At 36.0% G+C, this 15,821-nt stretch overlaps 1 protein-coding gene across 2 annotated transcripts in view; it reads left to right on the top strand.

The window, feature by feature from the left end:
• SVEP1 (sushi, von Willebrand factor type A, EGF and pentraxin domain containing 1) overlaps positions 1 to 15,821 on the top strand; it is a 153,353-nt gene that overhangs the window by 128,930 nt on the left and 8,602 nt on the right. For both annotated transcript variants that reach the window (XM_039870681.1, XM_039870680.1), the window contains 5 exons: positions 5,014 to 5,077; positions 8,240 to 8,413; positions 9,611 to 9,787; positions 12,848 to 13,018; positions 14,136 to 14,231. In XM_039870681.1, coding sequence (XP_039726615.1) covers positions 5,014 to 5,077; positions 8,240 to 8,413; positions 9,611 to 9,787; positions 12,848 to 13,018; positions 14,136 to 14,231 — 682 coding nt within the window. The remainder of the gene's footprint in view (positions 1 to 5,013; positions 5,078 to 8,239; positions 8,414 to 9,610; positions 9,788 to 12,847; positions 13,019 to 14,135; positions 14,232 to 15,821) is intronic.

The raw sequence follows: 15,821 nt of genomic DNA, 5'->3' as shown, positions 1-15,821 counted from the left end.
GTTTTTATTTGTTTTTCTGATCTGCTTGGGAACATTTTAGTATTTGTTTAATTCATTTTGTTCCTAAAAGATTCTTTTATACTTTGTTATCTTTTATCCTAATACTTGACAAGAAATATTCGAGATGACTTATAAGCAAAATAAGTCTTCAGTTAAAAAAAAATCAAAGCCATGAAAAAGAAGAAGTTAGTATGCCAGCCACAAGACTGATACTGTTCCTTCCATCAGCCATTGAAACCTGTTTTTCAGCCTCTTGTTAATCATACTCTCCAACAAGGCAGTTCATCTGTCAGTGTGGGGAGATAACCATGGGGATTTAGGTATGCAAAGCTAGGATTTCTTCAAGCAATGGGCTCAAATACCTTGTCAAGTTCCCATAAGGCATATCTGGCCTGAAGGATCCTCATAGCAGTTCTAACCAAATACCAAGCTAGGTCTCATGACCATTCCTGGTTTGTAATATTAAAACCCCTTGTGCCTCTTCCTCCAACCTCTCCAACCTAGGTTTCCCCATTTACTTTGGCGGGAAAGCTGTAATCATCTTTGCAGAAAGCATGATGATGTCATCAAACTTGAAACTTAAGAGACTGTTTTACATGCCATAATGTCATCTGGTTTCTCAGGAGCCTCTTCTTCCCTATTTGCATTATTGTAATGGTATTTAAGCATAGGTTTTGCAGAAGTATTCATTGCCCGTGTCTGTTAAATTTGTAGAGTACATTCTATTTTCTGACCATGCAATCAAAGAATTATAAGATAGCCCATGAAAACTGGAACGAGGCTTATATGGATCTTGTTTAAATTCTTCAAAAGATTGGGAAAAAAAAGAAAAGAAAAGATAATAATATAACGGTGGATTACAATTGGAGAGTTTTCCTGTTTTTGAAACCCAGTTGTTCTTCATGTGAGAGTACTAATCTTGCAATTTGGTAATATGAAAAGTGGTATAAAATTAAAACAAATATGTAGCAAACTAATGAGTCATTAAATTGGAGGAAGTAGGTAATTTACTGTAAACATTTCTGGAAACATCCTGGTGTTAACTACAAAATCGACAGAGGTGCATTTGTTCACTCTAAGTTATATGTTAGAATTACCCAAGAAACTTTGAAAAAATACATTGATGTCCAGTTACTTGCAGAAATAACCAATTTTAGATCTGGGATAAGAAATGTAAATGATTAGCCTAGAAAATCTTGACACATGAAATTGCAGAGAACCTATCAAAGGCTATGTATTAAAAAGACTGAGGAGCCAAGTGGATAAGGCTCCTGCAAGCCAAGAAGAGACCATTTTAGGGTAAATAACTCCAGTGGACTGAAACACATCACACATGTCATGAATGATCCTACCTTCATAGCAATGCTAAAAATCATTAGTTGATAACTATTAGAGGATGCTCATGAACAAACTCATTATTTTAAAAACAGATGGTCAAAGGTCAAGAATTGTCATTTTGATGCTACCTGGACAGCTAGATAACCAAATAGTGAAGAAAGGGAAGATTCCCTTTACCCTTTATAGAAGTATTCCAGGCAACAAATGATAAAATATAAATCCCAGAATTTTCAACAAATTAATGGATTTAGGTTACCATCATAGCTACTGATGTCAGAAAAAAATAGAGACAACCAGATATTATGTGCCTCCTGATGTTGATAAACACACCATTATGAAAAAGTCTTGCCAAAAAAGAAAAATCGTATTTGAATCATCAAGTCTCTAATTCCAACAATCAGTATAAGAGGCAGAGGAACATGTTAAGTGACACTATAGTGAGGCAATCAGCAAAATTCTGTCTATAGAAATATTTACAGAACAAATGACCCAGTTTTCTGTTTTCTGAAACAAATAAACCAACAGAGTAAGAGGGGAGGAAATGGAAAAGCAACCTAGAGATTTAAAGAGATATATTAGAGATATATAAACCATGTGGACCTTATTCTGGTTCAGATTCAAGTGAACTATAAAAAAATAAATTATAGCATTTATGCAAAAATTGGGAATTTGAGCACTAACTGCACATTTTATTAAGATCCTGGAATACTTACTTTAAGGTATGATAATGTTATTGTGGATATAATTTATAAGAGCCCTTATCTTTCAGAGATGCATACTGAAATAATTACTGATAAATGATGTCTAGTACTTGCTTCAAAATAATGTGGGGTCATGGGAAAGAGGTGGGGCTTAGATGAAACAAGGTCGGCCTTGAGTTAATTGTGTAAACCAGATAATGGCTAGGTGGGAGTTTGTTATACTGTCCTCTCTACTGTTACATTTTTCATGTGTTTAAATTTTTCCATAAGACAGCATTTTAAATAATACAAATGTCTATTCTTACCCAAGACTAATTAATTCATTATCTCTGTTGGTTGAGTCTAGGGCAGCAGTCTCTTATTAAAAGTTCCCCAGTTGATTCTAACGTTTAGCCAGGATTGAGAATCACTGCTCTGAGATATTGCTCAGTGTTTCTCAAAGTGTGGTCTATGAACCATTTGCTTGAGAATTATCTGAGTTGTAAAAAGGAGTGTATATTCCTGGGCCAACGACTTCTGAATCAAATAGGATCTGGGGAATTGCATTTTTGACAGGTACCCCAGATACCAAAGGTCAGTGGCTAGGAAAGTGGTTAAGGATAAGGAGTTGGTCCTGGCAGACCTCGTTATGGGCTCTCCACTTTTCCTGGATAAAAAACGTCAGGAACCAATGGAACCTCTCTGAGCCTGTTTCATCTTGTCTATAATAGAAATTTGATAACCACTTTTATAGCTACTGGAAGAGCTGTAGATAAAAAATAAGTGATGAGCATGGCCCTTTATGCATTCTCTGAGCTCATTATAAGGCAGTTATTATCAATCACATTCCATGTTTGTATTATTACCAAAATCAGACAAAGCAATTAAGACAACTAATGTAAATCATGTTAAATTTTTCTACTATGTAGATCAGTTGTCATTTATATGTAAGGTTTACAACTTTTTTGAGCCATGTAAATATGAAAAAATTTTACTACATATTTAATCTTCTTGAAATAAAAATTAGTACTGGCAACTGAGGAATAAATAAAAATAAAGAATTCAATGATGGGACAGTCATGTTATAAAATTGCTGCTAGTGAGCAATATAGTAGTTGCTATGATTCTAAAACTTAGTATAACTACCCTAACTATTGATTAAGCAGATACAGTAGGGCAAAAAGAATAACTTAATGCTAATCTGGATCTAAGCTCCAACGTAATTCATCAAAAACAAGATGTGTAAAGGGACAAAAAGAAAAAGAAAGAAGGAAAAACATGATAAAAATTTGCACTTTGCTGAGAAAGGAGCCTACAAATGCTGTTTGATTTCTTTTTCTACATCAATAATTACAGAAAATAGGTTTTTTTAAATTTTTTGCTGGAAAAAATCAACATAGTCAAAACAGGATATTATTCAAATGATTAGAAGAAAGAAAACAAAGAAAAAATAGTACTGGGAAAAATACTAAACTATTAATTAAAATTAACTACATAAGTATAGTCCACTCTGGAAAAATCCAGATAGTTGGGGAGCTGGTTTTTATGGCTTGCTGTAAACAAATACTTCCTTAAAATTAATAAAAAATAATTCACAAAATAGAATGCTATATTTTCCTGTATATACATAAGTATATAAACATAGAAAAAGTATAGCAAAGATTGACAGTGGAGGAAGAATCCTGGGAAAATTTATATTTTTCTTTTATGTTTTCCAAACTTTCTATAATGAACACATGTTGGTTTTTCAATAAGAAAATAATGAATACATATTTTTAAGAAATATTAGATTTTATAGAATGAACTATTTTCTTGAAAAGTCAGGACAGTATCCTTTTACCAAAGTCAATGGAATTTTTACAGGTAAAGATTTATCAGTAATTAATCTGAAAGCTCAAAGAAAATATCTTTGACTAGAAGAATAAGGGTTAAAGACATCAGTCAATCCAGATAAAAAACAAAGTAAAGGCAATAGTTTTCTTTTCAGACATCTTGCTAATTTGGGACACAATTTCAAGACAATGAGATATCCAAAGGGCTCTGAACAGTGAAAAAAGATGTGACAAAATCTATATGCTAAAGTTCATACATTTGATTTAGAGTCAAGCCCCTTAATACATTACTTAGAACCTGACCTTTTTAAATATATAATGGTACAAATTTTATTTATCTTGTTTATTATTCCAAATATTAGAAAAGAGTTATGATTAGGAAACTCATGATTACTATAAAAGAAAGAAGAAGCAAAGCCTCATAGAAATTATATCCAGAAATCAACCTTTATAATCCTATAATGACTATATGGGTCAAGCAGTCTGTACAGACCCCAAGGGTAATGGGATATTGAAAAATATACAAAAAGTATATTCAGCTAAATAATTATAAATAAATTTTTAAGTAAATTATATTCATTTTACTCTATTTCTGAAGGCAGGGAAGTAAACTGTGGAAAGATTTTACTTAAAATGTTTAAAATTTTAAATGTGTGGGCCTTTAATAGGATAAGGTTATCTTTAATGGATAAGTTACATTGTTGAAAAATTCAAGCCTCCTACCAATAAGATACATTGGCATGTTTCATGCTCGAGTGTGTTTAAAAAAAAACTATTCTTTGCTATACCTCTCAGGTATTGAAAAATAAGTTCAACTCAAAATATTTTTAAACTATACTAAGCAAATATACCTCTTTGACATTTCAAACACATTCTTCAGGCTTTACTATGGTTATAACTAGTTGTCATTTAAATAGAAAGTGAAACAAAGTCTACATCTTAATTACACTAGCCAGCCAGAGTATGACTTTTGAAGTAATTTGATGAGAACGTTTTTGAAAGTCTAAAACTACCCCTTAAACTATATTTACTCAATGGATTTATTTAGCATTTCAATGTTGACAGTTTCAAGTTCACAGCTAGGATTACTCTGCATTCCCTTATTATCTTTTTATTGTAGAGTTATAATCTTGTCAGTGACCGTTTTTTTAATTGATTCACAGGGAGACAGGGAACGTTTCTGTCAGAAGAACAGACAATGGAGTGGCGGGGTAGCAGTGTGCAAAAGTAAGTCGAATGGCACTTAGCGGTCCCCAAAATGGTACTGAGGACACAGAATAACAATGTGGCCACATTGTCTTTATAAACCAGTTATGTAATAAAAAAAAAAATAAAAAAAATAAAAAAGACTCCGTAAGCTATATGAGAACTTTTAATGGGCTTTTGCTTAAGGATACCAAACCAATGAAAGAAATCAAAAACTATAGTTGAGGTTAGTGATTAAATTACAGTAGAACACAAGATGACTGACTTTGAAATGGCAAACATTTTGTTTAGAAACTAGTTATTTTTATTTGCATTTTGGGTTTTTTTCTCTCAAATAATTAATAAATTAGAAGGCTTAGAGCTGTTGCTTTTTGGTGACAGTACTGGCCAAAACTGACATCTTAAAGTGATGTTGGTACGTATGACAAATAAGTGGATATTCACGTTTTAATGAAATTTTACATTAACTCATTTTATGAGGAGCCAAGTGCATTTAGCAAGATGGGGGTTAATTCCCATGACTTTATTCCAATATATGGCCCATATGATTCCTCTAAAGACTGTATATTTAGATACAATAGTTACAAATCAATCAAAGTGGAAAACTTAAAAAAACTTTTTTTTTTTTAATAATCCTGGAGGAGTCATCAAATTTTTAAACTGGAAAGAGCCTGTTAGATAATCTAGTCTAAGCAACCTTTCAGACAATCTAGCTGGACTAGATCGGACTAAGTCCAGATGAGCAAGATTTATTCATCTTGCTAAATGAGTAAATGGGACTAGAAGGAGTGAAGTGACCTGCCCAGTATCACAAATTAATTTGGTGACAGAGCTGGCCCCGGGACTCGAGGTTCATGAGTCTTTGTTCACCATTGTTTCAACCATATTTTCTGGGATAGATGAATGAGTGGATTTTATGTAGACAGAAATCTTAGGTCTTTTAAGAATATAATATGGTTGAAACTCAACGGAAGGTATATGACTTTTTAGTTCTGAAAAACTAACAGAAATTTATAGAGAGAAATATTTTTAAAAACATTGAGTAACATCTCAAGTCACAGGAAGGAGCTGTTGGGCATTCCTGATAATATCATTTTTTATCTCAATTATTCATGATCAAAGAGTGTGTGAATGTACATTCAGAGGAGCAGAGTGGAGAATGAAGAGGAAACGTATATGTCTGCGTAGGAAACGGGAAGGGATTGTTTCAGTTTGCAGCAGGTTTTATTCAAATAACAGTGGCAATGGTTAGTATGGTCTCTGTCTCTAAAATGGAAGATAGTATTAAAAAAGCTCTATTTGAATCCTATTATTTTCCGTGATTTTCTTTCTTTTATTTCTCTTAGTAATGACTGAATAAGTGATAAAGTTTCTTCGTAAAACATTAGAAAGCACAAATAAGCGAAAGGAAAATAGTTTTAATGCCACAACTCAGGGATAAAAACTATTGATAGTTTGATATATTTTATTGAGCACTTTTTTCCCTGGGCATATAAAAAAATACAAATATTTCTGAGAGGAAAAAGTATTTCTACTGAATGACCTAATTTGAAAGATCCGTATATAGTATTTACTAGATGATTAAGTATACTCACGTATCTGTATCTATCAGATTTCAGGGAAGCCTGTTCAAGTCAGGATTTCCTACACCGGTGCTTCTCAAAGTGTGGCCCACAGACCAGCAGCAGCTGGTGAGGGGTCTCGTTAGAAATGCAGAATTTCAGGCCACACCCTAATCCCCCTGAATCAAAAAATCAGCATTTTAACAAGATCCGTAGATGATCCCTAGGCACATGAAGTTTGAAAGCACTGCCTCTGCCTCGGACATGTGGTTTTTAGCCTCCACACATTGGAATATCCTGGGGAGCTTTGGAAAATTCCTTGCCCAGTCTTCACCCTGTATCAGTTAAGTCAGAATCTCTGAGGGTGGGAACCTGCATCTCTACATTTTTTAAGCTCCTGGGTGATTCCAAGGTACAGCCAAAGGAAGGTAAGGTCCATGGTCCCCGTGCTCACCAGGCTGAAAGAAGCCCAAAGAAGTCACTTAGCATCTACTCCAGTGGCTCTCAATTTGAGTGAGCATCAGCATCATTTGGGGAGCTTTTTAGAAAATACCAGAAACTAGGCCACAGCACAGAGATTCTTACTCATTTGGTCTGAGACGGGGCCGTAGGCAGAAAGCTTCCCAGGGACTCTAGTGAGCAGAGTTAAGAATCACTGGTCTAGACCACCTCCTCTACCTTCACCAAGATCATAAAATTAAGACTGAAATGCACTTTTTAAGATTGTGGAAAAGATGAGCCTGCTTTCCTCCTAGCACATTCCTGTCAATACTGTTCTTCACAGGTGCAAAACCATTCTTTATAACTATACTACCCATCAGTTTATGGAGTCTGTATATTCATAGAAGCCATATAAAATGCCCTGTATCCTAATTTTCCCCAAGCTCATAGTTCCCTGCTCTTTATACATTCTTATTATATTTTACCTTCTAATAATTTTATTTTTTATCTCTCCTTACGAGCAGTATGACCTTTATCAAATTATTTAACCTCTGCGAGCCTCACTTTTCTTCAACTGTGAAATGAGGTCTTCTGAGTTGTTATAAGGTTGCTGCTAGATTTATTCAAAAAACAAACAAACAAACAGATAAAATAAGACAGCCAGTTAAATTTAAATATTAAGTTAAAAATTATTTTTAATACAAATATGCCCCATGCAGTATTTGGGGCATACATATTCTAAAATATTATTTGTTGTTTATCTGATATTCAAATTTAACTAGACAGTCTGTATTTTATCTGGTCAACTCTAGTTGTAAGAAATAAACTTGAAAGTGTCTAGAAAGTCTTGGCCATGGTAACAACTTAGCAAGTGAGAATTCCTTTGTTTTACCCACCTGTTCATGTATACCCCCAGCATTGTTAACAAGAAAAGGTGGCAGTATACATAATGACTGCTACAGTCAATTGGTCAATATAGCAACCTTGAATTGCCTGCACTTATTAATCCAAAACTTATGCATGCTGGGTTTTTTCCTTCCTTCAGTGTGTATCATTGTGCCTCACACAGGAGTAGGTTATAACATTTTTTACAGCGCATTGAATGCCTTCACCTATTATAGCAGGAGAAGGAAAGAGGATGGGAGAGTGTTTAATATGAAGCTTTTATTTTTCTTTTTAGAGACCAGATGTGAGGCTCCACTTGAGTTTCTGAATGGGAAAGCTGAAATTGAAAACACTACTGCAGGACCCAGCGTGCTATATTCCTGCAGCAGAGGCTACAGTCTTGAAGGGACACCTGAGGCATTCTGCACTGAAAATGGAACTTGGAGCCACCCAGTTCCTCTCTGCAAACGTGTGTGTTGACTTTAGGAGAGGTTTTAATCAGATTCAGTTTCACGATTAGTTCCCCAAGTGTCTAAACCATAGAGAGAATTCCACTAGTAAGTGACATTGGCCCAGAGAAAGCATCTATACTCATCTGGACCAAACACTGTGTGGTATTTAAAAAATCTACTTGGATTTTCTAAAATATCCTGCCTGAGAATCATCCTTTATTAGAGTCCTTGGCTGATTACACGCTTCAGGTACTAAAAGAAAATGCAGCTTGGTGAAAAGATCTTGGGGATGTAAAAGGAATGAAAAAGGAAAATATTTTTAATGTGCAATACTAATAAAATATATATATATAAATAATAAATAAAGGTCATTATAACCACTGGAGTGAAAACAGTATTCACAAGCAAGGTGTAAGTTGAAAGAGCTCTGGTTACTGTTTCAAGTATTGTAATCCAGTAACTGAGCCTTTAGAATTCAGCTCAAAATGACTTCCTTTGTGCCCAATGAAAATTTTTAAAAAAACTGAAATTGCTCGAAATATGTCTTGACATGTGTGCCACACATTCGCAGTAAGAAATCCTTGTGCTATCATAATTTCCTATTTTTCCTGCAGGCCTATAAAAATGAATCAATTTTTGTCAATAAGCCTTGTTAACTCTACAATTTAAGTTCTAATGCCCTGTTTATAGTAGTGTGGGTGTAAGGTCATAGTCAACTCACTTAAATATATATCTGATGATTCTCTGGTTCATCTTTCTGAATGATGTTCAGTAAAAGAAAATAGAGGGATAATGAGAGGCATTTACTCTGTATTCTTACTATTCTTCAAATATTAAGGGAATGTTTGATAGACTACTTGATTTCTAGCATGGCTTTTGTTTCTGCAATGCTGATCAAAAAACAATCTAAAAAATTTTATAGGCCATACATTCAGACAATTATTTAATTTGCTATCTTAGATATTTAGGACCCATGTTATAACTTGGTGTTTTCAGATCTTAAATGATTTCAGATCTTATCTGATTTTATCCACACAAATAATTTCATATGAATGCAAAACAAGTCTGTGTTTAATGTTTGAAGTTCTATATGTCTAAGCCTCATATTATTGTCCCTGAGAACCTAGCTCCTACAGGGCTCACACTCTGCCTTCAAAGAAATAAATTAAGAAAAGAAGGAAAATACCATAAATGTTTTATTTTCTTTTTAACAGCAAATCCATGCCCAGTCCCTTTTGTCATCCCTGAGAATGCTCTGCTTTCTGAAAAGGAGTTTTATGTTGATCAGAATGTATCTATCAAGTGTAGAGAAGGCTTCCTGCTCCAGGGCCAAGGCGTCATTACCTGCAATTCCGACGAGACGTGGACACAGACAAGTGCCAAATGTGAAAGTAAGTCAATGGGCAAAAACCAGTTAATTGCATTTGTGCAGAATGTTTTCTCATCTTTGTGAGATTATTTTCAATCAAGCAATTAATAGCAGATATTTAGATTTCTGCTTTATCCTGCTTATCAGTTTCTGTGTTGATAATTGTAAAAACTCAAAAAAAGGTCTTTGAATTCCAAACATAAAAAGAAAAAAATCTTTCCGGAATTAGGCTAAACCCTACCTGACCAGGATTCATTGAACAGATTTTCAAAATGTGCTCTTCTAAGAACAACCAAAATATTAAATCTAAAATACATATTTTTCTCCACATTGTCAGAATCCTCAAACTATCCTTTAATTTGGCTATGAATGCTTTACAGTACAAAAATTATTACAGAGTGGTTCTCAAACTTGAGCCTGCATCAGAACCACCTAGAAGACTTGTTAGAAACAGATTACTGTTCCTTAACCTCCCCCACCAGAGGCCTAGAGTTTCTGATTCTGTAGGTCTGGGTGACACCTGAGTATTTGCATTTCTAACGATATGGCGATACTCCTGGTGCTGGAACCACAATTTGAGAAGCACTGGGCTAGGCCCATGTTGATACAGAACATGCAATTGGCAACATCTCTTGTGATAACCCTTGACACTTCCTACAGGTAAAACATCTCCCCTGCCCAACACCCTGCCCTCCTGGCTTCCTTGTAGTCCAAGGTACTTTCTCTACAGTAATCAATTAACAAATATTAATTGAGTCCAACCAGATGCAAAGCACTGGGCTACATTGTGTAAGAATCTATTATGCCTACAGTGGCCTCCATCTTCAGAACACTTGCACTCCAATTAATGAGATAAGAAATGTGCATACTAAAGGCCACAGGGATTCTGAAATCAGAAAACACCTGGGTTTGAATTCTATTCCGCAGAACTTTCTGACTCTAAACTTATGCTATTACCCTAACTTCCCTGAACCTTAGGACTTTCACGTTAAGTTAATAGTACCAATGATACCTATCTTATAGGTTTGTTTTGAAGAATAAGTGAATTGGTATATATTAGTAATATCTCCTTATAGTAAGAGATACACCAATAGTCCAAATCCCTGAATTTTCAACTGGCAGCCTATTACAGCATTAGAATTTTTATTTTACTCCAGGAAAGTGTGTATTATACGTTTAGCTGGGCTTTGGGTCCCAGATCCTGATGAAATCTACTCCTAGTGAAACAGAAAGAACTAAGTAGGTGTAGGTTTTGACCCGCTCATCTAGTTTAAAGCCATCACCCTGAACTAAAACAGGCCAAGTGGCCTGATTCTGCCCACATATCCTCACATTGGTCTTGGCTCCTTGACTTACCACTCGGTGCGAGAAGAAAGAGCAGGAGAGACATGTGCTTATTACAGAGGTTGTTCTAGTGCATGCTTAAGTATTCCTCAATATACTTGAGAGAATCAGGGGTTGCCTTGGAGAGGAAGCTATTTCCACTATTTTTTGTTATATTCAATCCCTCTTTTGTATTTTCTATTAGACAGGAAGTCTTGGCTGAGAACAAAATATCTTGCCTGAAGAACTTGAGCAGCCGCTTTCTTCATTCTTTTCAGCTCCTGCCACTATGTATTCTTACAAATCAGTGATTAAAATTTAATGTGCATGAGAATCTCTCAGGGAAAGTCTTTAAGATGCAGACTCATAAGCTAGAAACCCCAGAAGTGTGCATTTTTAATAAGAACCCAAGGTGTTTCCCTTATAGGTAGTTTGAAATCCATGTTTTGATAGTCACTTATATAAACCAACTATCAGCTCACCAAGGTCTTTCTATGTGCCCGTTCCCCAACTTGGATGCTCTTTCTCTCTGATCCACTCAAGCCTTATAGCCTACTCCAAGTTGACCCTTTCAGTGCAGTTCATACCCTGGCAATCCTAAGTGTAATTAGTTACATTCAATTTAGTAATGGTAATTTACATTACATTGCTAGTTTACATTCTGTTTAAGTAATTCAAATTAATTACTCAATTTTTCTACAGTACAGTAGGCAGGGCCCTAATACAGCTTGTTTTTAAGTCGGATTGCAATATTCTTTGTCTTTCCCCTCTGAGCAAAGACAGCGTTTTTTCATTTATTTCTTTCCAGTTTCTGATGCACAGTAGACATTAATACATATTTGATATCCAACTGATTGAATTAATAGTTTATCCACCTTGGAAGGAAAATTTAAAAAGGTGATACAAATTGATCACCCCTCTGACAAGTTTTGAATAGTGTTGTGACCACCGAGGGACCTTTTAGAAGCCAGTCCGTGAAGATTCATCGAGAAGTTAGACTTATGCAAACTGGATATTGATGAAAGTCCAGACTCTAATCCACTCCTTGTCTTGTGAGCCACCACAGAATAACTCTAGTTATCTCAAAGCTTCTCATAAAAGTCTCAAAGCAAAATTAATTATAAAAATCTTTATTCAAATATAAAATACACGTCACTTTAAAAGAGGATTATCATTCTCTCTAACACATTCCAAAAGCAGAGTCACTGCCTTACAGTCTCAAAAAGAAGAAAACTAACATGAAACCTTGAATGACATAAACCTCATCAGGGTGTGTCAATTGAGTATCTATAGGCTAGACACAATATTCATTCATTTGCCTATTTTTCAAATGTGTATAGAGAGCCTGTTGCCTGCCTGGCACTGTTCTAGGTACTAATACAATAGCCTTGATGGACTATACAGTACTGCAATTAATGATTTTTATTTTAAAATAATAGACTGCAAGTAATCCCCATGCTTCTCCTCTTTTCATTTGATAAGCACCCAGCCACATCCCTAGCAAGGTGCAAGAGCTCATTCTTGGTCTCCTACAGACTTCTCGCCTTGAGTAAAAAACAGTTCAATGTCAACATTTGAATCAGAAGACAAAACCTTTGATCTTGCACATCTAAGTTTTGATATATATAGGTGAAAAGGTTACCTTTATGTATTTTATCTTTGCTGTTTGAATTAATTCAGTCTTAGAGATGAGACTATGTTCTCTCTCATCCACTGGCTGTGTTAGCAGCACAGATTTAATTGTTTTGTTTTCCTATAGAAATCTCATGTGGTCCACCAGCTCACGTCGAAAATGCGATTGCTCGAGGTGTACATTATCAGTATGGGGACATGATCACCTACTCATGTTACAGTGGATACATGTTGGAGGGTTCCCTAAAGAGTGTTTGCCTAGAGAGTGGAAACTGGACATCACCTCCTATTTGCAGAGGTAAAAAAATATTTGAATGGTTATTTTTCTTAGTGAAGCTGTAGGAAAATGTATATGGGAGTCCGATATAGCCAATAATTAGTATGCATACTATTTTATATTTTCTTGGCTTTGAATTTTCTCTTCATATCTGTGTCATTTTCCTTTCTAGGTCTGAGTTTTGAAAGCTCGCACACAAAACTCTTAGGTTCTAGGCTTGAAATTCTGCAAAATAGAAATAGGTAGATAATGAAGCATCCTAGTATATCCTTCTAAATTTTATAGTCTTCTAATATATGATTATTTAAAATCATAATAATAATTCCATTCATTCTACAAATATTTACTGAAAGTTGAGAACTATGCTAGTAAACAAGACAGGTATAACTGAGGAACTAAAAGAATAATCAAGTTGTTGGATGGGTTGTCCACATGGCCCCGTGAACAATGGTCAGGTTTGGATTTGGGGTAAAAAGGCCAAAGCCCTTAATGACTTGTAGGGTCAGGGAGCATTGAGGAAATCAGTGAAAGAATGGCATGAGCTTCAAAAGTGGCAAGGGTTATTGCAGGAGAAAGGACATGAATTATCTAGAAGCAACAGTGAGCTGTGAGACCATCGACACGTGGGTTGTAAGGGAATGTGCCACCTTGAAAAGGCTGCTGATGAGGTGGCATCCTTAAGGAAGAGACCAGGTTTCACTTACAGTCAGAAGTCAACGATGATTGTGTTATTGTTTGCTTGCTTGTTTGTTTTCTCACTTGTTGATTTTAAAATACTGAAAGACAGTGGCAGCACCAAGGAGCTACTGGTCATCAAAGGCCACCTTTGAAAGCACATTTTCAAAACTTCTGGAAGGGACATGTCCCCTGGTCCAGATCGCAAGAGACTATCCTTTATATAAACCACCTTGTCCTTCCTACCCTGAATCCCCAAATTACTAAAACTCTGATAGCCATGTTCTCAAGCTTGTGTATGTCCCTCCTGAGTCCCTCATGTTTATCCCCAACCAAATCTTGAGATTTGGTTTTGATTCCCATCCTTAAAGCTTACATTTACACTGTAAATGAGCAATCCTATTTTCTGACAACCACCCTTCCATAATTCCCTAGATTTATGACCATCCTACTTCTTTTACAGCTGTCTGTCGATTCCCGTGTCAGAATGGAGGTATCTGCCAACGCCCGAATGCTTGTTCCTGTCCAGACGGCTGGATGGGGCGCCTCTGTGAAGAACGTGAGTCTGTCCTTAAATCTTAACCTTGAGTCCTGATAATTTGCATGGAAGCTGCCAACTCAGGGGAGTTCTAGGAACTGGCTTTATTAGAGGCAGGAATTAATTCACTTATCCTGTAGCACAGGGGTTCCCAATCCCCCGGGCCATGATCGGTACTGGTCCATGGCCTTTTAGGAGCTGGGCTGCTCAGCAGGAGGTGAGTGGCGGGCCAGCGAATGAAGCTTCATCTGTATTTGCAGCCACTCCCCAGCACTAGCATCACTGCCTCAGCTTCACCTCAGATCATCAAGCATTAGATTCTCAGAGGAGCATCGGTCCCTGGTACCAAAAAGGTTGGGGACTGCTGCTGTAGCAGACCAAACAAAGTGGCTATAGCTGATCTGAATATATCGATTAGTCACAGAAGATCTGGAATAGTAGTGACCTTGAAAATACAGTTATCAAGATCCATCAAAGCTATCTTCACATGCCTCCTGGTACAAAGTTTTATGAATGTTCTCAGGAAAGAGTTTATAATAGAGGGTTTCCCAGACTTTGTCTTCCCTCGTCTCAAGTCCATTCATGTACTGTGCCACTCATTGCTACAATTGATATAAATTCACAGCATTGCCTAACATTGTACTTTGCAAGAAATATTTGCAGCCCCACCATTCATTCTCTTTCATTAAGGAAATAAGGAAAGTTGGCACTCCTGCATCTATACAATGCTTGGTAAATTAATATAGAATTTTGATCCTCATATAAATACATTACAATTTGAATTTCCAGGATACTGTGAATAAGTGATTTTAAATGTTTTTTAAATATCTAAACTGTACTTTGTTTCAATATCTTAAAAAATATATGTGAGGATAAAATGATTTCATGTTTCACTGGGAATGGTATATGTGAATCACATTAAGAGTCATTAATGCGATGGCCATCGGTTCGTACCAGCTTTTCCTAAGGCCAGACATTTTATAAGAGATTCTAAAACTTTAAGTGTAACGATTTCAACTAATCTAGAAAGAACCATATAAGATGGAAATAAATTTAGGCCACTAACAACTCGTCAAAGCAAGTAATTTCACAGTGATTAAGAAAGAAGAGAAATTACATTTTTCCTTCTTCTTTTCCTCAACCATTCCTTCCAGCTGAGGGCTCCCACTTGACCTGCTGTAACGCAGAGTCCAAAGTCTCAGGAAGCATTTACCATGGGATACTCTAACAACAGGCCTGACTTAGCTCCCTGAGCATGTGCCTGACCTCCTGACCAGGTTTCCCAAGCTTTTATGTGTGTATAAACCACCTGGGGAATGTGGTTAAATACAGATTCTGATTCAGTAGATCTAAGTGAGGACTTGAGATTCTGCATTTCTAGCCAACTCCTAGGTAATACCAATGCTTTTGGTTTGAGACCCACGCTGGGAAAAGCAAGCCAATAGACAATCTCACTCCTTTTTAACAGACTATATCTTTTTAAAGAGCTCAATAATTTCTAGGAGGAATGATTGCCATAGAGAGTGTAGGGAAGGCCTGATTCAGTCAACATCGGGCTCCACGGAAATAAAGCGTGAGTTGTCCCATTGCTGCTAATGCATTGCCAGCACC

This window comes from Pteropus medius, unplaced genomic scaffold, assembly GCF_902729225.1.
Source record: "Pteropus medius unplaced genomic scaffold, Ma_sr-lr_union100, whole genome shotgun sequence".
Lineage (NCBI taxonomy): Eukaryota > Metazoa > Chordata > Mammalia > Chiroptera > Pteropodidae > Pteropus > Pteropus medius.
Note: the sequence above shows the minus strand (reverse complement) of the source record. Positions and strands in the feature narration are given on the sequence as shown.